Raw genomic sequence first — 26,033 nt, forward strand, 5'->3', positions numbered from 1 at the left:
GGATGCACAACATTGTATGATTAATGTAGCTAATAAGAGATGCCACTTTTTAAAATTTTCCATGTTTTTTTTAATTTGGAAATGAAATCAGATCCTCTTGTGTACCTTTCCTACCAATATTCTCTAAATCTGTGGTTCTCGACCGGGAGTACTTTGGGCGTCGCATCCAAAATAGCAGATTTTCATCTGCTTGGTTTCTATTAAAATATTTATCAGCTAATTATGAAATCATTTAGATTCTAAATGATATAGGCATATTTACGATACCGCAATTTCTATTGTTATGAGGAGGGGAAGAAGTTCGGACTTATGGCAAAATACTGGATGCAGAAACGCGATTGTAGAGAGTGTTCTCTATTCACTAAGATCTGTACACAGCTCAGGCAGTGGGGGAGAATCCTGGTGCAATCAGTAGAGTGCTTTTGCAATCACAAGACCATCCAATATTTGAAAGGTGGGGATTCCCAGAAATGATCTGTGTTGTGATTTTGTGTTGGAGCTACAAGGTGGTTTTTTCCTGCCAAACTAAAAAATAACTATTCTTGGTTTTTATTTCACAATATTCAAACCCAATGAAATAGCCAATACCATGTGCTATTGACCTGTGCAAGACAATATTAGGATCCAATGAATTAGCCAAAATAAAACAGGTGCTGCTCTCTAATGTTACTGTAAAAAGAATAATTTTACTTTGCTCAGCCGACCTTCTCAAAACGTATTCGTATATGTAAGTTGTCGCCTTATTTTACCTTGAAACTCGACGAGAGCACTGATATCAGTAGCCTAGCCGTGCTATTAGTATTTGTTTGAAACCCATATAATGGTGAGCTGTGTGAAAACATTCTCATCTGCAATGATCTGAAAACCACAAATACAGGAGCAATATTTTTGAAAAAATTTACAGTTTTTTTTTTTTTTTTTTTTTGTATGCATAAACTTGTCTGGAAGATGTGTATTGACATCTATGCTGATGCTGTCAAGACCATGCAGGTTCATATTTCAAGTGTTGTTACGAGAATCATGGCAAAGAATGCAAAGAAAAACAGCAAAGACTTCTATGCTTATATTAACAGTAGAACGAAGGGGTTGAATCATGCTGAGCCACTTGATGTCTGTGGGTTAATGTTGATGACCAATATTGCTGATGACCCTGCTCAGGTTGTGGACAAATTTATAGGAATTTTGCATCTACATTCACACATGACACATTCTTTTGGAAAGGGACTGTCAGAAGTTTATCAAACTAACGATGAACTAAATGACTTTGTGATAACTGAAAGGAAAGTGGAAGAGAAATGGTTGAGAATGGACATAAAAAAGGCACCTGGGGCAGATGGAATCTATCCAATTATATTAAGGGAGCAGCAAAGGAGGTAAGCAAACATTTAGCCATAATTATGAGAGCATCACTGGATTCAAAGGAGGTCCCTATGGATTGGATATGTGTGAATATGTATATCCACAATTCATAAAGGGGATCAAAGGTGACAAGAGAAATTACAGACCTTGTTAGCTTAACATCTGTTCCTGGGAAAATAATGGAATCACTAGTTAGAGAAGTAATGCCGGACCATTTGGATAGGTATGCACAATTATACTGCAATCACAGCAAGAAAATTTGTCACAAATTGTGACTTTTGTGGCTATCAGTTTGATTGGAATTTTTCAGTCATGATCAGTAGAAACCAATTAGAGACAAATGTCACACAGCAAAATTCTCATACTATCAACCAATCATGAAAATTGCAGAAAAGTTCTCCATAGGATAAAAAAGGTCATTTAGTTAACTTTTGCACTTATTAAAATGCCCTATTTTAATCCACTCAGCACAATTGCAATATTCAAAAAATTTAAGGCTAGTCTAACTCTACTAAAATAAATAACCTACTGAAATAAGTGAAGTCCAGTACAGAAAAAATTAGTACAATACCGTAATTGTTTCAACTATTATGCCATAGCCTTAGAAATTGGTATATCTAAAGTCACTGGTGTCTAAGAAAGGTGTACTCATCTTCTTATTTTTAGAAAGTCTAGGATAAGTCCTCTTGGTGGAGGATCAGCAACAGAGGGTTATCCCAGACTTTCCAAATTAAATTGTTATCTACTGCAAATGGTCAGAACATCTAGCATATTTCAGTCAGTCAATGTCAAAAATACAGTTCTTTTCTTTAATGTTTTTTTCTGGAGGAATAAACTGGTTACTACCGACATGTTCTTCTTTGAAAGAAGCAGTCTTCATGCAAATGCAAAAAGTTAAAAACATATATTTTTTTTAAAATTAACACTGGGCAGTGTCTTCATATACATGTATATAACATTAAATCCAAAACAAACTAAAGTGAGGGGATGCTACTAGACAAAAAAACTGCCTTGCATACACCCAAAGGGGCTCGTATCTGGTGAGTATGGGCTTGGCATACCCAGGGTCCTCAGTTGGATATCATCATTCTTCTCTTTCTTGGTCATTCCCCCCCCCTCTCTCTCTCTCTCTCAGGGCAACTCGGAATTTTTTTTTTGATTGGTGCAGCATAAGCCTCAGGCTTCCTTGCACTATATGGATAATAATAAAAATAACTAGGGGGCTTTGCTTGCCAACCCCTGCGCATGCTTTTCGACATAAAATGTAGAGGTATCACGGAGTAACTGAAATCTTTTCTATGTAAAAGATACACCCATCAAAACGCACTGATCGATATCTAATCAGGAAATGACCTACGTAATTATTTACCTGTGCATTTGTAGTGACATAATTTCCCCGCCCACTTGTACCACGTGACCAGCATCCCTCTTCTTCCATTGGCTACCCCACCACATAGCATTTTCAAGGTCAAATAACTATAACTATGTAATTATTTACCTGCGTTTACACGGGTCATTTAGGAAAAGGCCTTTTGCTTCGGGTTCCATAATCCACGAGGAATATTGTTGCATCCGAAACAGCAGGACTAAAATATTTACAAATATGCAAACTATATCGGTACAATTGTTCCCTTCATCGGCTGGCATTAATATACAAAAACATTACAATGGAACATCAAATGATGCCACGCATGGTCATGTATTAGACAGTGAACCACGTGCAAGAGGTGGGTGAATGTTATGGAGGCAGTTGTATTGCAAAGCATCCCACATAGGCACTGTATATTGTCAACAGCAAGTGTTTTTATGTTGTCCAGTAACCCATTTGTGTTCCTTCCATTACATTCACCAACCTCGTGCACTGTCTTCACTCATGCACATGACCACACCCGGCATCATTTGTTGTTCCATTGTAATGTTTTTTGTATATTAATGTCAGCTGAAGGGACCTATTGTCCTGATATAGTATTAGCATTACCAGAGGCATATGATGCAAGAAATCAAGCTTATAGACCACCAACCAAAGAAAAAAAACCTCCCCATTTCACCCATCTGATCACTCCAAATGTATGTCTAGTTCAGCCTTGAATTTATTTAAGCTATCAACTTACACAACAACAGATGAAAGTCTATTCAGGCAATCAACTACCCACTGGCTAAAGGCAAACTTTTGCACATCTATTATACAACTGTCTTTCCTCAATTTGAATCTATGCCTCCTCGGGTTCTTAATCTCAGCAAGTGGAAGTATCACATCATCATTGGGCCTGCTCAAACTATTTCAAGGCCTTGTACACCTCAATCAGATCACCTCACAGGTGCCTTATACAAAGGTATAATTACCTCGTCTCTGCTAGCAAAAATTCCTATATATCATTGACAAAACTTGATGATCTGCTCTGGCAGCCTGCCTGCACTGCTCAAAAAACTTCATATTTGATTGCACAATTACCACCAGGTCGTTTTCATTCTCCACCTCCCTGAGTGAAGTACCACAGAGTTGGTATGTTTCTTTTGGGTTACTGCTACCCATATGCATTAGTCAATATTAAACTTCAGTTGCCACTTTTCAGCCCATCTACCTAACTTTTCTGGATCCTGTTGCAGTACCAGTAGCATACTGTCTTTACTATTATTAACAACCCTGCCAACCTTTGTATCATCTGCAAAATTGGACATTAAGCTTGATATACCTTCATCAATAAATACACAAAACAACAATGGGCACAGCACTGAACTCTGGGAGATTCTGCTAATAATATTAGTCCACGTAGAGCAGTGTCCATTTATTAACACTCAATGCTGTCTCCCACTCAGCCATCCCTTTATCCATTGCAGCAACTTGCCCTTAATGCCATATCACTCTAATTTGTACAGCAGTCTTCCATGTGCAACAGTATCAAAAGTTTTCCTGAAATCCAAGTATATGATATCAGAATTATTTTTTGCACACAGTTCCTTTGTGACCACATTGCAGTATCCAATCAAATTGAACAGACAAGACTTCCCCTTAACAAACTCATGCTGTGTTGGAACTATTACTGCAGTCTTTTCTAGGTGATCCTCCATCACTTCTTTGACCGGTGACTCCGTTATTTTCCCAAGAACAGAAGTTAAACTAACAGTTCTGTAATTATTTGTATCACCCTTTGAATTTGCATTATTTGAATCACCCTTTCTGAACTGGGGATACATTTGCACATCTCCAGTCCATGGAGACCATCTCTTCTGAATCTAAGGATACTGTCATAATTATGGCTAAGGGATTGCTAACTTCCCTCTCTGCTTCGTTCAATATAACTGGATGGATTACATCTGCCCCAGGTGCCTTTTTTTATGTTTAACTTCAACAATTTCTCCTCCACTTTGCTCTCCGTTATTACAAAATCATTTAGCTCCCTGTTAGAATTTAGTAAACTTCTGTCCTTCCCTTCCTTACAGAATTCCTCATGTGTGAATGTAAATACAGAATAATCATTCAGTTTGTCAGCTATCTGAGCAGGATCATCAACAGTCGAACAGCCAACATCAAGTGGACCAATCTGATTCATCCCCTTCCTTCTAGAGTTTATATAAGTAAAATCTTTGTTGTTTTTTCTTTCCATCCTTTGCCAAGGATTTCTCGTAATCAGCCTTCGCTTGCCTAACCTCCTTTGTGACTTGATTACAGACTAGCTCATATCTGCCATAGGCTTCTGTGTCACCTGCTAATTTATATATATCCAATGCATTTTTCTTCTCTGTCACGAGCCTCATTAGTTCATCTGACATCCATTTAGGCCTCAATCTTGAATAGTATTTCCTAGTTGGTATGAACAGCCTAGTAGCTTCCAATTTTAATTCCCTGATGGCCTACCATTTAGAATTCACTGTTTTTATCATCATCAGTTGATCCCACTGTATAGATTTCAAAAACTGCCTGAGACACTGCAGTCACTTTTACGAAAACAAATCCCTTCCTTTTACCCTTGATGGTAGTTACATCTTTAAATAAATCCCACATCAGTAAACTGTCACATACTGATTGCTTTATCTGCAAATTCCTAATGCATGAGTCATCACAGATCAAGAGTATTACCCCCTCTGGTTGTGCTTCGAACATGTTGTAGAAAATAATACTCCAATAAATCCACAAAAGTCTTGCTAGTGTGCAAGTGACCAACCACAAGTTGCAGTCAATATCTGAAAAGTTAAAATCTCCCATTAAAAGACATTCTGATTTACTGGCCCACTATTTCTCTGCACAATTGTTCGTTGTACTCATCAGAGTCATTAGGCCTATAACACATTCCTACTGTCATTTTCACTTTCCTAGTCTTTACATCACACCAAACTAATTCAACAGTGCACTGTCCAGCCATGTCAACTGGATGCACTTCCTTAGATTTTGTGTGTTTCTTAACTAACAGCATAAAGCCTCCTCCCTTCTTCCCCTGTCTATCCTTTCTGTACACATTGTACTCACCAAATTCCAATTCTGCTCTGCTTATATCTGTGTGATACTGTGTCTCTGATATCCCTACAATATCTGCCTTTAATGTCTAGATCAGCACTACAAATTCATTATTTACTATACTTTTAGCATGCAAGTTACCCTAACACAGCCCATGTAATTACTTGTTCCATGATGACTGCCAGCAGCTCTTGAAATCCCCCAGCAACTTTCTCTCTAGGTTGCTGTTCATTACAATAGAAGCACTGCAAGAATCACTTTTGCCTCTGCCTGCAGCTACTATCAATCTTTTAGTCTATGAATCTCCTCACGATAACAGTTTTCCGAGCCACCTAACACTGCCTCGATAGCATCAGCAAATATTCTTGCACCCTTTCTATTTAAGTGTATCCCATCATTGTAGAAGCACTCTCCTGTTAGCAAGCACAGACCACGCTGAAAAAAATTCTACCCCATGAGCCTTGCACAACCTCTCCAGGGCCGAATTGATTGACAAGGTTCTCATCATATATTCCCGTCTATCGTGTCTTTCAAATTTTCAAATTCAACCCTAGCTCGTGACTTTTTTTTGACATTTTGACCAGTACTTGTTAATTAAATCTGCAGGTCTCTTACTCTTAAGGTCATTAGTACCAAGGTGTACAACAATATCACCCTTTGTGCCCTTAAAAGATTATATCTGCTCTACATCATCAACTTTTGCCCCTGGTAGATGTAGCCTGGTCCTGTTCCACCTATCCTTTTTGCATAATATATTTCTCGTCTTCCTGACAATAGAGTCACCAACAACAACTAGTTCCTGAGGGACCAGCGCATTCTGCCTAGTAGAGGTATGATTGTAAATAGTTTAGTCATGTGTAAATATTTGTAGTTTTCTTATTACAGTAAACCCACATTAAACCAGAATAGGGACTGAGAGGTGTCCGGATTATATGAAATAAGCTTTGTAATTTGGGTAAAGCTTATTTAAACAACATAATGTACAGGGATAACAGTAAAAACATGTTTATTTTACATTAAAAATATGTATGTACATAGTCAAAAATATGTAGTAAATATATGTATGTATGTACATTAAAAATACATATGTCCATAATCACTTAGAACAAGATTGCAATGGTTCATCATCACTTACATCACTTGCCGCATTCACTGGTTTGAAAAATTTACTTTTTTTTTTGATTGCTTGAAGTTTATTTCCTTAACTACCAATTCACGTAGGTGTCTTAAGCGTTCATAATAGGCAGATATGTTTTCATTTGTTGATTGTTCAACGTACTGAATTATGAAGTTCACGTGGTCTTTCACTTCGCTTACCTTAATTTTTGGCTGAGAGTTGTTGCTCACTTCAACTTCCTCGTCTGAACTTTCCGCTGCTTCCATTACACCACCTGCAATCTCCTCTTCGGTCATGATGTGGTAGCCAGGATCATCATCTTCCATCCATGACTCTATCTCCTCTAAGGACACAGCTTTTTCCCCTCCTCGTTGTAGTCTCATGAAAGTCTTGTCTCGCAACCATCTGTTTCTGGATTAGCCTCTTCATCTAAGAGAAGTTTTTTCCATGAATTCGCCAAAGTTTTTGAATTGATTTCTTTTGCAGCATCAGCAAAGTTGTAAATCATAAATCTTATGTTGTATGACTTTAAATTTTTCAATGTCTGTTGTCCTCTTCTGTCTTCTTCACTAACTAGTGGCTCCTCAACTGCTAGGACTTCACTCAAACACTTCTTTCTGTAGAGCCGCTTTGCCATGTAGATCACCCCTTGGTCCATAGGCTGGAACATGCACTTAATCTTCTTATCCCAACTGACAAGTTTGTCAACGTCAGGATGGGTTGGTGAGTTATCTAGCAAAACCAAGGCCTTTACTTCGTCTTCTGAGATTTTCAAATCTTTGATTTGATGTCTTCTGATTTCTGACACAGCTTTCTTGTGGATCCAATCCATTGTTATTTCCGTGGTAAACCATGCATTGTGGAAAATGTAGTTGAGTACCGGTAGATCGTCCATTACTACAATGTTTTTTAGGGCATGTGGTTTTTAGCTTTTCCCAACGATGACAGTTTTTAACATATGGCTTCCGTCGGCATTTGCACACGGCAATGCTGAAACACATTCCTTGCTTATTTTTCTTCCAGGTGTGGTTTTCTCAGTCTTTGACGCTTGTGTGTTTTCAGGCAGAGCTCTCCGAAACAGTCCTGTCTCATCAAAGTTGTACACCTGGTTCAATTGATAGCCCTCCTTTTGAATAAAATAATTCAGTTGTTTCCCGAAAGACTCAACAGCTTCAAAATTAGCATTAAGAATTTCCCCACACATTTTCTTGTTTGAAATGTTATGCAGTCTTCTAAATCTAAAAAGTCAACCTGAGCTCGCTTTAAATTGTTTATTTCCTAACTGTTTAGCCAGTCTCTCCACCGCTGCTTGAATTTCTATTCCTCACACAGCCAAACCAGACGAATGAAGTTGGGAAAACCATTCGTACACAGCATCATCTAGTGCTTTATCAGTAGGCATTTGCATTCGTTTAACTTTACTTTTTTCTTTCTCTATGCTAAACTTGAGAACAAAATTATGAATTTCACTTTTTTTCTTTTTAAGGTCCGACACGGTTTGTTTTGTGATGCCGTACTCAAGACAGATGCTGGACACTGAAGAACGTTTTTCAAGTTTTTCTATCACCGATAATTTATTGTGAAGAGAAAGCATTTTATGCTCATGCTTCTGTCCTACACTAGGCTTACTTAAAAACACTGTTTAACTGCATAGCACAAACGACAAAAGCGAGTAATTGTTTGTTTGTTTGTTATTTGGTTTTTAGGAGCATTAGCAACTAAGGCCATATTGCTCCGGGGATATGCGGTGGTCATTCCCTGACCTTTCCACATCCTCCGTATTTGGTGATCACGGGCTCGAACCCCGGTCTAATCAAGAAGCGTGTGCTACGCACTGCTGCTCCTGCCCACCTGGCTACAGAGGCGCCACCGTAGCCACGGAGGCGCCTTGTAGTGACGTAAATTGACCTGCCCTTTTTTCCCACTCGCTCGAACAAATATCACTAGGAGGAAAACCTTTTTAATGTCAAGAGAGATAACAACATGCCAAGATAAAAAAATGTGTTTTGTTGATATTTCACAGAGGTAACAGCACCCGTAGTGCAAGATGAACAGCGACGTAATGCAGCATTTCATCCACGATGGTGCAGTTTATTTGTTTCGTTATGTTTGTTTTATTATTATTTCATTATGTTTCAGCTTATTTGTTTCATTTAATAATCAAACTGGTAGTCCGTGCGGGGAGCGCAGTGGTATCGTCAACGTGCTCCCCACACTGTGTGAAAAAGGCCCGGGTTCGAATCCCGTCGATGATGTGAGGAAATTTTTTTCTTTCATGGCTGAGTTAGTTGGTCTCAGGCGTAGACAGCAACGTTTTCTTCCCCAAAAACTAGGGTTTTTCGTCCAGCAAACAGACAAATCGGCCATAGAACACATGCAATTAAGAGACATTAATGAGGAGTTAAGGTTTGAAAATGCCCAAGGTTATCAAATTGTAACAGGATGCTTAATGATTTTGTAATAACTGAGAACAAAGTGGAGGAGAAATTCTTCAAGTTACACATAAGAAAGGCACCTGGGGTGGATGGGATCTATCCAGTTATATTAAAGGCGGAGGCAAAGGAAGTAAGCAAACCCTAAGCCATAATTATGAGAGCATCGTTGAACTCAGTGGAGGTCCCCACGGACTGGAGATGTGCAACTGTGTCCTCAATTCACAAAGGGAGTTCAAAAGGTGACACAAATACCTATCAACTTCCACAACACAAGTTGTGGAAGTTGACAGGAATCAACTCCATTATTTTCCCCAGAACACAAGTTTAAACGTGTTCTGGGGAAAATAATGGAGTCCCTGGTTAAAGAAGCATTGCAGGATCATCTAGACAAGACTGCAGTTGTAATTAAGACAGCATGGGTTTGTTAAGGAGAGGTCTTGTTTAACCAATTTGATTGGTTATTATGATGTGGTTACAAAGGAACTGGATGCAAAAAATAATTTTGATATCATATACTTGGATTTCAGGAAAGCTTTTGACATTGTTGCGCTTGGAAGACTACTGTACAAATTGGAGCAGAATGGTATTAAGGGTAAGTTGCGACAATGGATAAAAGGATGGTTGAGTGGGAGAAGACAGAGGGTGGTAATCGATGGGTGCTGCTCTTCGTGGACTAATGTTATTAGTGGAGTCCCACAGGGTTCGGTGTTGGGTCCACTGTTGTTTTGTATATTTATCAATGACACTGATGAAGGTATATCAGGCTTAGTATCGAAGTTTGCAAATGATACAAAGGTTGGCAGGGTTGTTAATGACAGTAATGGCAGTGTGTTACTGCAACAGGATCTAGAAAATTTGGGCAGATGGGCTGAGAAGTGGCAATTGAAGTTTAACATTGAAAAATGCAACATACTGCATATGGGTAAAAGTAACCCCAGAGAAACATACCAACTGTGTGGTGCTACACTTAAGGTGGTAGAAAATGAAAAAGACTGGGAGTAATTAATTGTGCAGTTAGATATGAAGTTTTCTGAGCAATGCAGACAGGCTGCCAGTGCAGGTCATGGGGTGTTGTCAATGATATACAGTCCATGCCTCATCAGGTAAAGCTGTTTTGGCTGCACATGGAGAGCCAACATCATATTAGGTAGGTGGTCAATGTTTTGGCTCATTGGTCTATATCATATATATATATATATATATCAATCACCTCCTTTTCCCTGCTAGCAAAAACAATCACCTCCTTTTCACTGCAAGCAAAAAGCAATTTTGCTAGCAGGGAAAAGGAGGTGATTGTCCCTATGTATATAGCAATGGTCAGGCCATGCCTTGAGTACTGCATGCAGGTCCGGAAGCCTCATTTTAGGAAGGATATAGATTTGCTTGAGCGTGTACAGAGAAGGGCAACAAGATTGGTGAGGGGAATGAAGGGATCCTCTTACCAGAAGAGGCTTAAGTTCTGCAAATTGCAGCAGCTGGAGACTAGGCACCTGTGAGGTGATCTGATTGAGGTGTATAAGGCCTTGAATGGGTTGAGCATGCTGAATTCTGATGGGATTCGTCCAATTGTTCAGATTACGAACCTAAGGGGTCATAAATTGAAATTGAGGAAGCACAGATGTATAGATGTGCGGAAATTTGTCTTTAGCCAGCTGGTGGTTAATTGCTGGAACAAACTTCCATCTGTCGTTGTGGAAGTTGATAGGTTAAATAAATTTAAGAAGGTACTGGACAAACATTTAGGGGGGATTGTTTTGTATTTTTTTTTTTTGGCTGATGCTGCATAAGCTCACTTGCATCCCATGCCACTATTACATAAGACAGCACCGCGGATGAATTTAAGGCCATACTCCAATATACGGTGCCCCCTTGTAATTGGCTGTCAGAATGGGGGAAGCAGTGACTGACAGGTTTTGATCCCGCCTACTGACTGCTTCCCCTCTTCGTTTCACGTGGATGGCACGTGACACGACGTCACTGGAGCGCTAAATGCGAAATTCGTTGCGTGTTCTTTCTTTTGAATGTTGGTTTTTAGTGCGTACGGTGCTGAGTTGTTACTTCTTGATTTTCTGGTTATTGCCTCGTGGTTTTCATTTTGTCGTTATCCCGTTCCATCCTGCTGGTAAACCGTTTCTTTGTTTTTTGCTGCTGTGAGGTGAGTTTAGTTTGTCTTGTATTTCTGTGTTATTTTCACGTATTATTAACGTAGTAGTGTGTCCGTTGCGTTTTTAAAAAAAAGAAAGAAAAAATTGTATGTTGCCGTTTTGTGCTTATGCAAAGAGCAATTTTATTGTTCGTTGCACGTGTTAATTGACTTTCGTTTCTGTTTAGCCAGAAAAGGTTATGTTTTCATGCGACTTCGGGAAGGATTCAAGCAAAAACCAGTCGTTGGACGAAAAAAAAAAATGTATATTGGGAATTACGTTTTTAATTGTCTTTTGTTTGTGTTTAATTAAAAATGGTAGGTTACCTTTTTGCGGGACTTCGCGAGTTATTTGTCGAAAATTGGTCGTTTGCTGCGTCTCATTGTATTTTTTTCGTTTTGAAGAACGTTTTTGAATTGGGAATTACGTTTTTAATTGTCTTTCGTTTGTGTTTAATTAAAAATGGTAGGTTACCTTTTTGCGGGGCTTCGAGTTTTTTGTCGAAAATTGGTCGTTTGCTGCGTCTCATTGTATTTTTTTCGTTTTGAAGAACGTTTTTGAATTGGGAATTACGTTTTTAATTGTCTTTCGTTTGTGTTTAATTAAAAATGGTAGGTTACCTTTTTGCGGGGCTTCGAGTTTTTTGTCGAAAATTGGTCGTTTGCTGCGTCTCATTGTATTTTTTTCGTTTTGAAGAACGTTTTTGAATTGGGAATTACGTTTTTAATTGTCTTTCGTTTGTGTTTAATTAAAAATGGTAGGTTACCTTTTTGCGGGACTTCGCGAGTTATTTGTCTAAAATTGGTCGTTTGCTGCGTCCCATTATTTTTTTTTCGTTTTGAAGAACGAAATTAGTGTTTAATTTGCAATTATTTTGGCTGCTGCTCCGAAAAAATTGCTGTTGCCGATAATTTCGTTATTTTTCGGTTCCGCCATACTGTTATGTCGCGTGACATTCGCCACGTGCAGTTGTCGAGAAGAAGAGGGGGAACGCAGTGAGTGGGCGGAGTTACGAACCGTACGTCACTGCTTTCCCCCTCTTCTTCTCGACGTAATTGTCAAAGGGGCACCGTGTTCTGGAGTATTACCGAATTTAATTATTCGGGTGGCCTAAATATATAATAGGTTTTTTTTTTTTTAATAATCAAACCGGCAAACGCTGTACAGTTAAAAACACTGGTCCGCCAGTAACAAACCGACCAGCCCTACTATCCAGTAGCGCATCGAGAAAATTTGTTTGAAGGAAGGGAATGTTTACTTCTACACTGATAGCTTTTACAAACGTCAAAACGTGACAGTACACTTATACACTACAAACAAATTTGTTCTTGGGTGGCTTCAGTTCCGGAGACCCCAACCACAAGGGCGACTAGGCTATAATTGATTAAACTTTACAAGCTGGTACTCCTCAAAATTTAGTCAGCTTTTCAAAAGGAACGGCGTTGGGTCCAATTTAGAACAAAACATCGCAAACGTGAAAGTAATTGTACAATACGTAATAAACCATACCTCTTTACGAGCACACATAATTACTTTCTTTTTATTTATCACCTTGAAAAGATTCTAATTGTTCATTATAATCATATTTCTCCACTAAAAGCATGCTCGCCGATGACGAAACTAGACACTACACAGAACGTCAAAAAACAGGCAAAACATCACTCTTGTTTAGTGATGCCCACCGATAGAGGGGCTTGTGTAAAATGTTGTTTTGATTAATAAAAGCAGCTTGGAAATTAAAATGAACGAAAAGTTAATCGAATTTGCGAACAATTGTTAATTCAAAATCACACTTTCAGACGAACAAGTGTCGATAACGTCGTTCTCACAAACAACCTCAGCCACGACATGTCGAGTCGCTTATCCTGGAGGCATTTAACTTGGTGCCCAAAATGAAAAATTTTTGTCAAACTTGGTAAATAACCTATTAAAAAATTGAGTTCAGGCGCAATACGAACTATTATTATTATTATTATTAGCCATATGGTGCAAGGAAGCCTAGAGCTTATGCTGCACCAGCAGGAAAAAAAAAAATCTGAATTACCCTGAGAGAGAGAGAGAGAGAGAGAGAGAGAGAGAGAGAGAGAGAGAGAGTCAGAAGCAGAAGGGAATCATCAAGAAGGAGAAGAATGATGACATCCAGCTCAGAACCCTGGGTGTGCCAAGCCCATACTCACCAGATGTGAGCCCCTGGGGTTGTGCTATGTGCCCAATTAGCAAGGTACGACAGGAACTTCAAATCTCTCCGAGACATCCAGGATTTTTAAGTATGCCTGGGAGAGATTTTAAATATTGTTCTGAAGTTGGCATTGAGCATGTGGTAACGTACATTGTACATGTAACTGTACAAATAGCGCATCTTGCCCGATGCGCCATTTTTTTTCGGGGACGCCGAATTTTACAAATCATGAAAAATATATATATTCATATATATATATATATAATTTGCATTAATAATTAATTTAATTGAGTAAGTATAAATGGATGTGAAAGTTGCGCAAGGTGCTAGCAACTGTAAGGGTGAGGAAAGTAGAAAAAGAATGTTAATATCCTAGAGGTTATTATGAATTAAGTAAAATATGGGCTAAATTGCCAAGCCAATATAAAGTAGGGGAACCGTAAAGTAAAATTAGTACACAAAATATTAATAAATGCAAATAAATATGAAAATAAGTATAAAATGAAAATGGTATAAAAATAAAATGAAAATGGTATAAAAATAAAATGAAAATGGTATAGCTGTCATCAGATATGGGGGGAAATAATTTTAGTAAACGGTCTAATATAGGTAATGCAAAAATGCTTGATAGGATATCAGCAGAAATAAATATTGATACATGATCAGGGGACTACATCTAACCATGTATCAGCAACTGCGTTTATATATGTATATATATATATATATATATTTTTTTTTTTTTAACATGTCTCAAGAGATACACTGACGCTGATTTTTATTATTTTGTTGCGTTATTCAAACTGTCTAGAACACTACACAAAAAATATATTGTAAACAAAACCGCGCTCGACACATTTTCTTTGTTTTGGGGGACTTTTGTATATTTGCTAGCCTGACTTAATATTATGTTATACAGTATATTATTATGAATTCATGACATGAAAAAGCAACAACAATCATAAAAAGATAGCAAATTATTTTGTTAGATTAAAGATTTTAAATCTGCCAGAGGCAACACTCCCAATGTATGCAAAGCGTATAAAAATAACATAAAAAGTTGCCCATTATCTTTCTCTTTCTCCTAATAACCTCCAGCTCAGTATTAGTCAATCCTATAATCTGGAAGGTGTATGTTAGCACTGGGACTGCAAAGCTGTTCATGGCTTTACCTATGTGTCCTTCCGTTCAGCTTTGCTTTCAATGGGTTTCTGAGTGCCTGATGGTATTTTTCACTAAGGCAGGCGAAGATATCCTTCTTCTCTAACACGGCTTTGTTCTCTTTAGTAGTGTACAGTAGTAGTTTTGGCAGGCTAATTTTCACTGTTTAAATCTGTGGGTCTATTTCAACTTCCATCCCGATAATCATGTATATATATATATATATATATATATATATATATTGACCGATGAACCAAAACACTATAACCAGCAAGTCTTCATGCAAATCGAAGCAACTGCAGGTGAACTACGGCGCGTGCGCGAATCGGGACACAGTATAAAAACACCTGATACTGAGCTCCGTTAATCAGTGTTACTCTTGTTCTTCAGATAGGAAAGGCAGAAGACTTAAGCAAGTCTGACAGAGGCCAAATTGTAATGGCCAGATTACTGAGTAAGAGCATATCCAAAACGGCATGGCTAGTTGGATGCTCAGGGTCAGCAGTGGTTAGTACCTACCGAAAATGATCCGAGGAGGGAAAACCCACGAACTACTGGCGCGGTGTTGGACGACCACAGCTCATCAATGCTCGAGGTCAGTGAAGGCTCTCCCGGATAGTATGTGGCAACAGAAGGGCCACTGGGGTGCAACTCGCCGGTAATTCGAATGCTGGTGATAGGAGCAATGTGTCACAACACAGATTACATTGAACCCTTCTGAAAATGGGGCTGCATAGACACAGGCCACTCAAAGTGCCCATGCAAACCATGGTTCACTGGCGACAGTGCTTACAATGGGAAGTGATGGTGCATGGATGCACCATGGGATGAAAACAAGCCAGTGGCAACGGTGTCATGCTTTGGGCGATGTTCTGCTGGGTTACCCTGGGTCCAGTCATCCATGTGCTGAGCAGTCTGACATTTACCATCTATCTAAACATCATTGATGACTGGTAATCAAGTATGTAAAAAGCAAATGGGACAGTTAATTTATATCTATTTTGTAATATTATTTCTAATATATAATATTAATTAATTCGTGACAGATCGGATTAATGCCATCAAAAAATGATTAAACATTATATCCGTCTGTATATTATTTGAGTTAAGTTAATGGTGGTAAGTTATAATGTATAACATGAAATGAAAGCTAGTAAGATAGCTTCTCAAGAAAAACCTTCTCATCTAGCCAGCCAGCTTACTGCTAAATTGGAATATATCAATGACTACTAAATTGGAATACAGTATATCAACGAAAATACCTTTGTTAAATAATATATTTATATATTATTTATGGCTCTCTATCTCATTAATGTTACTATCTGGCTATTTTTACCATTATTCGGACAAGTTATGCTGGACGATGACTACAGAAACGGATAGCTCGTTAATTATGGTTGATACATTGAAAGGGTTAGCCCTCGAAAAAGTCCCTTTCAATGTATCTGATCGCCTATAATTAACATTTTTATTGTACATTTGTATGGCTTATTTTATGTTATTGATATGCAAGATTTTACTTGCTTTATTTTTGGCATATATATATTTTTTTCCCAGGTTTTTGGTTTTTCTTGAGAAGCTATCTTACTAGCTTTCATTTCATGTTATACATTATAACTTACCACCATTAACTTAACTCAAATATATATATACAAAGTATATATATATATATATATATAGACATATATATATATATGATATAGACATATATATATGATATAGACATATATATATTGTTTTTCTCTTGACAGATGGCATTAGTAGTAGTTCCACAATATAATTTTCTGTTTATTTTTTATTTTTGGGCCGGGGCTCGATTGGGGTTGTTGTGTTCGGCAGATGTCGACGTTTCCTCACAGCAGTGTGGGTCCACCATTAGCTTCTGGTTAGACGTAGTCTTTGAATCTATTAGTTCTGACGTCATAGTGAATATTTTAAAATATTTTTAACATTAATTATGTGGCAATGCATTTTTTTAACTACTACTATTATATTTAGGCCACCCGAATAATTAAATTCATCTGCCGTGCTGTGACTTATGTCTGTTAATTGGGTGGTTCTATGATCGATTAGTCTGTTTGATGGACCAAAAACCCCAGTTTTCTGGCGGGAAAACCTTGCTATCTACATCTGAGACCGACTAACTCATCCAGGGAGTGAAAAAAGCCCATTAAATTTCCTCGCGTCATCGACGGGATTCGAACCTGGGCCTTTTCCACCCGGTGTGGGGAGCACGGTGACGATCCCACTGTGCTACCGCGCTGACTGTGGCAATGCATTGTGGCTCTTAACAGGGAAGTTGTATGTTCAGATTTTTATTTTGGAGTGATTATGTTATGTGTGGGGGGGGGACTACCCGCCACCGCCGCACCGCGTTTCGTTTGTTTGCGAGATGAAAATACTTGCGGGACGAAAAACTTTTCTTATTCTTGAAATATAAAAATTCCTTGGTGTTAACATCTGTAGTTGAAACCTGAAAATAAAATTAACTGTCTTCTTAAAGTTTTTTTCTTCCAAAGTTCCAGCTGTTCTTGAAAATCTGAAAAATTAAACTTGTGGCTGTTTCCTTGAAGTATTCTTAATAAGTTTATCTGCAATGAATATGTTATTTTCTCAAATCTCTGTATATAAATTTAGGTGTAAAATATATTTCCAAAGTAAAGAAGTTTAAGATTAAAATTAAACAATTGTTAAACACTTACAAGTTTATTTTTTCTATAATACTAAAGAATCTCACAGACAAAGATAATATTTGCAAAAAAGAATAATTTTTTATTGGATGTAACCAACATGCAAGATTCTAAAGAAGATAACAAAAAGCATATACATGTAAATTATTTTCTAAGCTAGCAACAGAATGAGAAATTCATATCCATAAATGTAATAGTCACTCACATATTTTTACACAGAACACATTTTTCATCCCATTCAACTAGTTGAACGGGAATGCACTATACTGGAGAGAATAACCACCCTTTAGTTCTCTCATCATACCTACAACTGCCTGGTAGATGGCATAGATGTGAAGCAAAGATCGCAGAATAGCGAGAATGCTGTGAGTCGGGGGAGAAACGAAGGGGCTGTTCTCCCACACATCACAGTCTCAAAAAATGTGGGAAATGTGAAATGTTTGTTGAACTTTCTAAAAGGGGACATGATCTAGCTAAGAAGGATGTCTTTGTGTAGATGCTTAGAGTGCCAAGAAATTTAGAGCCAACTGAGCGTTCTGATTGGCGTCTATGAGAGCTTGAAGTGTAGGGTAAATGCCCTAGAAGAAATTTATATATGTGACCCATCAAGCTCTGAGCTGCCCAGCTCAACCACAGAGCTCACTCGTGTGCATAAGGCAACAAAGAGGTAATCTCCAAAGCATAATGCGCTGGCCCAAAGGAACGAGTTATTTTTGATGACTTTATTGTCAGGGCGACGGGGAATATACTATGCAAGGAGGATAGGTGGAACAGGACCAGGGTATGTCTACCAAAAGTTGATGATATCTGCTCAAAAGTTGTTGAGCAGATATCATCTTTTGAGGGCACAAAATGTGATATTGTTGTACACGTTGGAACTAAGGATATTAAGAGTAAGAGATCTGCAGATTTAATCAACAAGAACAGGTCAATGTTGAAAAAAAGTCGCGAGTTAGGGTTGAATGTGAAAGAGTCTGCAAATCTACCCAGACACGATAGGGTGAAATATAGGATGATAGCCTTGTCGATCAATTCGGCCCTGGACAGATTGTGCAAGGCTCAAGGGGTAGAATTTTTTTTTAAGCCGCTGTGCTTGTTGACAGGAGAGAATGCTTCAGCAGGGATGCAGTACATTTAAATAAAAAGGGTGCAAGAATATTTGTTGTTGCTATCGAGGCAGTGTTAGGTGGATCGCAAAACTGCTAGCGTGGAGGGATACACAGAATAAAAGGTTAACAGTGGCCACAGACAGAGGCAAAAGTGATTCTTGCACTGCTTCTATTAGAATGAGCAGTAGCCTGGAAAGCCAGGCAATGGAGATGAGCAGGCCTGCTGGGAGTCATAATGGGACATGTAAATACATGGACTGTGTTAGGGTAACTAAGAATAGAAACAGGTGCATGTATACTTGCATGTACACCAATGCTAGGAGTAAAGTTAATAATTTTGATGAACTTTGTAGTACAGAATGGGAATTTGTGGCATACAATGTGTACAGAAAGGATAGACAAGGCAGTAAAGGAGGAGGTCGTTAGGCTGCTAGTTAAGAAACACATAAAATCAAAGGAAGTGCATACAATTGATGTTGGTGAACAATGCAATGTTGATTCTGTTTGGTGGGACATAAGCACTGGGAAAGGAAAAATGAGTGTAGGGTGTGTGTGATATGCTTAATCAATCTGCTGAGTATAATGAGCAATTGTGCACAGAAATAGATTGGGCCAGTAAATCAGAATGTCTTATAATGGGGGATTTTAAATTTCCAGATACTGACTGGACTTTGTGGATTGGTAACTCACAAACTAGAAAGACTTTTGTGGATTTATTAGATGACTGTTTTGTACAGCAACACGTTCGAGAGGCAACCAGAGAGAGTAATACTCTTGATCTGATTTTCTGCAGTGATTATTCATGAATTAATAATTTGAAGATAAAGGAAACACTAGGTTACTGTGATCACCATGTATTGATGTAGGAATTACTTAAAGGTGTAACTACCATCAAGGCTAAAGGGAAGGGCTTTTGCTTTCATAAAGGTTACTACAGTGGTCTCAGACAGTTTTTAAATGCTGTAAATCGTATGCATCTACTAATGCTAATGCCAATAGGAGTTGAATATTGGGTGTCTGTCTTCTCTCTTGGATCAACTGATGATGCTACCAACGTTGAATTAGTGTTCTCACCTTTACATAACTGGAATAGAACTAAACTGTTAGAACTGAGAAATTATAAAAACAAAATGAGTTTTCTAACATATAGCAACTGAAGTTTTTTTTTTCTTGAAATTTATTATTATTTTATTTTTATTTTTTTTACTTATAAATAAACTAGCTCTAAATGCTCCTAGTTGCTAACTGTTACCAATATGTGTGTACTTGAACACGTCTGTGTTGTTTGTATTGCTGAAAGAGAAAGATAAAATTAGAGTAAATGCCTCTAATCATTCTCTGTATACACACAAAACCACTAGTGCTGGACGTTTTTCTTTCTAATAGGGTATTAAGCCTTTTTATTCCTCTTCTATTTTCTGGTAACCCAGGTTCGATCCTACTCACGGCACCAGTGTTCTGCAGGCTTTCCCGTTATAGTGTGTTTGCCGGATAACGTTTTTCACATAACGATTAAGACAATCAACTCATACAATTACTCAACATTCAATGCATAAAATAAAGCTACCGGGCAGGACTATAACTAACACTGGTATTTCAGGAAACCTGGGTTTTGTATGATCGTCTAGCAATTTATATTACGACAATAAATCTTATGCCCTCAAGACTCACTCAGATTGACACTGAGCAAGCTCGCAGCATCGAGGATTCTCGTTGTGTCTATACTTGGGGCTCCTTTCTATGTGATTGGGCTCCACAGCACTGCAAAACTATGGTTCTCTTACAACGACTTAGTCAGTTACTTATGTGTAACTATAGAATGGGCAAGAGGCAAGAGTAAACAAACAAAACATGATTTATTAGACATAAACATATATAATACAAATGAGTGAAAGCAGTGGCTAGATGCATCTCAATATTAAAGAGTATGACTTTGTACCTTATTCGCGATATACTGAAGATTGCACAATATACTAAAAGTTGAGATATAATTGGCACATGTGTATTAGTTGGTTTGTGTTCTTCGTGAAACTTTTATTAGATATTCATTGCTTGTACTCAAATGCGTCAATAGGCATCTGGCCGTCAGAATTTTTAGGTAACTGGGTAGAGTTGACTTGTATGTTTACCAATAATTGATAGTGTTCCAGTTAATAGTATTAACAATAGGTAAAATGTTGACATGTAAATCTGACTGATAGCACTACATTTAATAGGGAGTAGTATTAATAACACATTCTAGGACTAATGATGACATGTAAAACTAAGAGGAGGAATGTAAGTAATCGATTCCACGGTGTAAAGGGAGGGGTAGGTCTTATTGTTGGGTCATTCCATTTAATTTGCTATTAAAGTACAAGCAAACTTATCAGAAAACCTCTGTGTTCCTCCAGAGTTTGAAGGCTCTAGACAGTGTTCCACGATGTATTAACTCTTTTCTCAAAACACTACTTCAACGACAATTCTTCTACTGAATCCCTCCGCTTTTCTTTTCCACTCCACAACAATCAGTCACGACTTCAACAACCGACAAAACGATGAACAAACTACTCCCTAACCAACCAACCACACCTCTCTGCCCTCTCCACACACACACACACACACACACACACACACACACACATATATATATATATATATATATATATATATATATATATATATGTCTCTCTCATCCTAGGTTTGAATCCTTGTATTGGTCAAGAGACTAATTTTGTGTGGGGGAAAGAAAACGATTGGCCTGGAAATCTGACCCAATAAAAAATAGACTCTTATGAATAGAAAGTGAGACTTCACATCTGCATGTGAAGTCTCACTTTATGTGAGATATCTAGATTCATATCTAGATTCTTCAGCATTAATCGCTAAATCTCAAATCTCCTATTCATACCAATCTCCAGATAATAATCACTTCGTAGATGAAGAACTGAGAATCACATTCTTTCCCACGGTCTTCATGAAATCTAACTCCATGCTTTTGTTCAGCTTGATTGAGAGACAGCTTCTTGCTGTGAATAATCCGAACTCATGACAGTGGAATAGCGCTTTGATTGCCGCTTCCATAGTGTGGCGTCAAGAGGTTCAGGTTTGTTTGGATAAAATAGCTTTTGGTAAGGTGTGGTTACTACTCTTTAAATATAGTCATGACAAAAATATAGGGTGACTGTCCTTAAAGACCTACAGAAGTAAAAATTACGACATTTTAACACTAATCCTTCGTAGATCCACCTTTTACCCTGAGTACAGCAGCTAACAGCAATGTCCAGAAAACCCATGAGGAAAAAATTAGGAAGTACAACAACCTCAGACGTGAGGTCAAGGAAATTTGGCATATGCAAGAAGTAACAACCATCCCAATATTCACTTCAACTGCCAGTATGGTGCCAAAGACCCTACATAGCAGCCTAGCAGCAATAGGTCTCCAAGAGAACACCTAGAAAGAACTCCAAAAAGTCGCAATCCTGAAAACCTGCAGGATAGTCAAAGAGTTCCTCGACCAACAGTAAGACTAGGCATTACAACCACCTTGTGAACTTCGTAGCAGTACTGGTCACGGAGTGGAATCTCCCAATCAGGGAGAAATAACATAAGAGGAATAATAATAATAATAGATATCCAGCTCAAGATCCTGGGTGTGCCAAGCACATACTCAGCAGATGTGAACCTCTGGGGTGATTAACCATGAATGCTGCTTTTTTGAGCAGGTATACAAGAAGTGTTGCAACCTATACACAGCATACATCGATTACTACAAGGCCTTCGACTTTGTGCCTTGTCCCAGATTAATACAGATGCTGATTATCTACAAAATTAATCCCATAATGACAAACTTCCTAGGAGCAACGAGGGCGAAATGCAGTACCACCACTGAATTCGAGAACCTCACAACTAGACCAATCCCCATCAGGAGAGGAACCTTTCTGGGAGTTGATCCGAACCCACAATGGTTCTGTCTAGCAAATAACCGCTATCCGCCATGCTAAACAGCAAGCACTGCAGATATAACCTCAAAGAAGGAAGGAAGAACCTGAACACGATCACCCACCTGATGTACCTGGATGGCATCAAGATCTAAGCTTCAACCGAGAAGCGACTCCAGCAACTACTCTAGAACACCAAAGAATTCAGCAATGATATCAGGATGGAATTTGGTATAGGGAAATGCAAGATACATGGATTGCACTGGGGAAAATTAGTCGTCCGAAACTACCAGCTGCAGACTAATAAAGAGGTCGAAGGGAAAATTAGTCGTCCGAAACTACCAGCTGCAGACTAATAAAGAGGTCGAAGGCATGACACAATGAGAGACCCATAAATACCTAGGGATGATGCAGGCTCAGCAGCTGCATCACAAGGAAATTAAGGCCTGCCTGACCGAAATATACCATCAGAGACTCAGAAGTCCGCTGAAAGCAAAGCTGAACCTAGGGAGCACAGTTAAAGCCATAAACACGTATGGAGTTCCACTGTTTATGGCGTTGCCACTACCAGTGCTTGGGGGTAAGAGGCTGGAAGATATAATGAGAACGACAAGTATGATGATGACGACGAGCGGCCAAAAGCACCCGAAGTCAGCCATAGAGAAACTGACAATAGCTCGGAAAGAAGGAAGGGGCCTGATAAAGCTCATCGAGCGAAAGAAAACAGCAAATGCTAACCTGAAGGATTGCTTCCAGAAACACTCACAGCCAAACTCTACCAGGCCATAATGATGATAGACAAGCGATACACCCCACTCAATCTAAGCAAGTAGAGCCCTCCCACCTAGACTGCAAAAACGAAGCTAAAAAGATGGACAAAGAAAATACTGCATGGCAGACACTACAATGGCCTCCATAAAGATCAAATTTATAAAATAACTTCGAATGAATGCTGACGAGTGCGACCCTCTTCTCTGAGACTGAAGGATTCATGCTCGCCATCCAAGACCAGCTAATCAACACCAGAAACTATAGAAAATACATCACCGAGGAGCCCGGAGTATCAGATGACAAATGCCAGCGATGCCACCTGGCCGCAGAAACCAGGTCAGACGAGGTATTTCTGCACCCTGGACATATAGTGTTTTTTTTTTTTTTTTTGACAAGCGGCACTGGTGCTTTCGCACAACTCCGCATTTGAATCTCTTGTGAAGTAAGACAGTACTGTCAAGGCCGGATGGCATATGTTAATGTATGTTCATGTTTGCTTAGTGCGGGTTATGTTGTTCATCTGGCCGCTTAGCCTAGGGTCTGTGGAACACCGCACCCTGGGCATATGTGTGTGAGTGTGTGTGTATACTGTTTTATTTTATTTGTTATTTTATTTTATTTTTATTTTATTTTTTATTTACTTTTATTTTATTTTATTCTATTTTTTTATTATTATTTTATTTTATTTATTTATTTATTTTTTTTTTTTGGCTCTCCCTTGGAAACTCAGGCGAACCCCAGGGTCGGCCAGCCAGAGTTCTCTTCCCACATACCTAGTCCGGCTCCCAGTGCCAGTGACGGTAACTAGCGGTCTGTGGTGTTCCACGGACCCTAGGCTAAGCGGTCAGATGAACAACATAACCCGCACTAAGCAAACATGAACATACACTAACATATGCTATCTGGCCTTGACAGTACTGTACTGTCTTACTTCACAAGAGATTCAAATGCGGAGTTGTGCGAAAGCACCGGTGCCGCTTGTCAAGAAACACTATGTCACTATGTCACTATGTGTATACTGTGTCGGGGTGGTTCCCAGGCATATGCCCATCTCTACCTAAATCATTCAAGTAAAAGAAAAACTGAAAAATGGGCCTGATATTTAGCTAAGAAATTGAAAATTCAAAACAAGAAAAATTTTGAGATGGTTACTAATTTTAAACAAAATGTAGAAAAATAATAATTGAAATTTTGTATAGAAAAGATTAAAAATGTATTATAAAAATGTTTATGCGTTTAGTGTGTTGTTAATGTCAGGTCACTTTGCATCAGGAAGCAGCTGACATCTACAGCTGCTAACTGATGCCCGTCGACAGCACGTGGAGCCGGACCTGCTTCTACCAATATAAGCTGTAGTGACTAAGCACAAACCCGCACCCAACAAAGGAAGTGCAAAACTGCTGGGTGCCAGCTTTCCTGGTCTTAGGCCGCCCAAACCCAAGAGCCAAGGGGAAAAAAAAACCACCGTAGTAGTACATGTTGCGGAACCACAGATCAGACATATAGCTTCCTGGTCTGAAGCTCCCAACCCAGATGCATCCATGCTTTGTTCATATATGCCGTCAATTCCTCTTCTGATAAATTTCTCAAAATCGTCCTTCTGGCAGTTACAGCAGCTGGAAACTTCTGCAAGGCCTGAAAACTGGATGCATCATTCAGAAGAATCTACACATTGTACTCAGTAATATTAGAAACTTCTTCAAAAAGTCGATTCGGCTCAGATCCGTAGAAAGGGCAAAGAAATAATATGTGTGACCAAGACTCCGTTTAGCCGCAGGAACACCGCGGATCAGGCTCCACTCCTATATAATGAAGTTTTTCACGAAAGGACTCATGTCCTGTCAATATATAATTGGTAGACATCGAAGGATTAAACCATGACAACACTGTTTTTGACATTGCAAAGTCTGCTAATGGAATTATCTTTTTCGTTACCTCTCCAACCTGAGAAGAGCTCCACCGATTTCTCCTTATTTCCACTAAAGAATTCCAAGTTCTAAGTTTTTCTTCTTTAATACTAGTTGTAAGGTCTATGAAAATGTCCAAAATTCAGTTGGAATTCCCTTTCTCAGCACATACAGCATTCCCCGATACATTATGTATAAGTGTAAAGTGTAAAGTGTGTTTAGGGTCAAGCGGCACCAGGGGTTTCCCCCATCTCTGCGTAGTTTACATTGTGGCTGAACCAGTTGACTGGAAAAGCCAGAGATTTAAAAGTGTATGGACTTTGTATATATTTGATGCCTTGTACCGTTGTTCATCTGGTCATTTAGCCGCCAGACCCCTACTGAGGCCCGACGTTGTCCCACTTTAGCCCCGTGGAGGCAGACCAGGTACTCACTAGTATATAGTTCACTCTGGCAGGTCCTTCCACCTAATTTCCTAAGATTTCAGTGGCTAGGACCTTTAAAAAAAATAAATAAAAAAAAAATAAAAAAAAATCGCGTACGCGTCGCGGGGAGCGCTAGAAGTCCAAAATTTTGGGCAAAATTAATTTAGATTGGTGATTTTAGATTGTGTGGGGTGTGTTCACATTGCTATCAGATAGAGTGGGGTGAAGGCTGAAGACTGGGGGGCAAATAGACAGAAATATGGAGCCGAAAGGGAAGGCAACTCCAGTTTACAGTGGGGCATGCCCATGCCCCACCAGAGGGAAGAAATAGGGTGGCAGGGTGGGGAGGGAACAGTTTACTGTCCC

At 38.8% G+C, this 26,033-nt stretch overlaps 1 protein-coding gene across 1 annotated transcript in view; it reads right to left on the reverse strand.

The window, feature by feature from the left end:
• The window catches only part of LOC150080486 (complex III assembly factor LYRM7), a 78,784-nt gene extending 65,460 nt beyond the window's left edge, over window positions 1–13,324 (reverse strand). Inside the window, exon 1 of the mRNA XM_090381480.1 lies at window positions 13,018–13,324. Coding sequence (XP_090237606.1) covers window positions 13,018–13,035 — 18 coding nt within the window. The 5' untranslated portion in view covers window positions 13,036–13,324. The remainder of the gene's footprint in view (window positions 1–13,017) is intronic.
• Window positions 13,325–26,033: the final 12,709 nt, after the last annotated feature.

The sequence above is a fragment of the Mastigoproctus giganteus genome, chromosome 9, assembly GCF_048544385.1.
Source record: "Mastigoproctus giganteus isolate SK-2022 chromosome 9, ASM4854438v1, whole genome shotgun sequence".
Lineage (NCBI taxonomy): Eukaryota > Metazoa > Arthropoda > Arachnida > Uropygi > Thelyphonidae > Mastigoproctus > Mastigoproctus giganteus.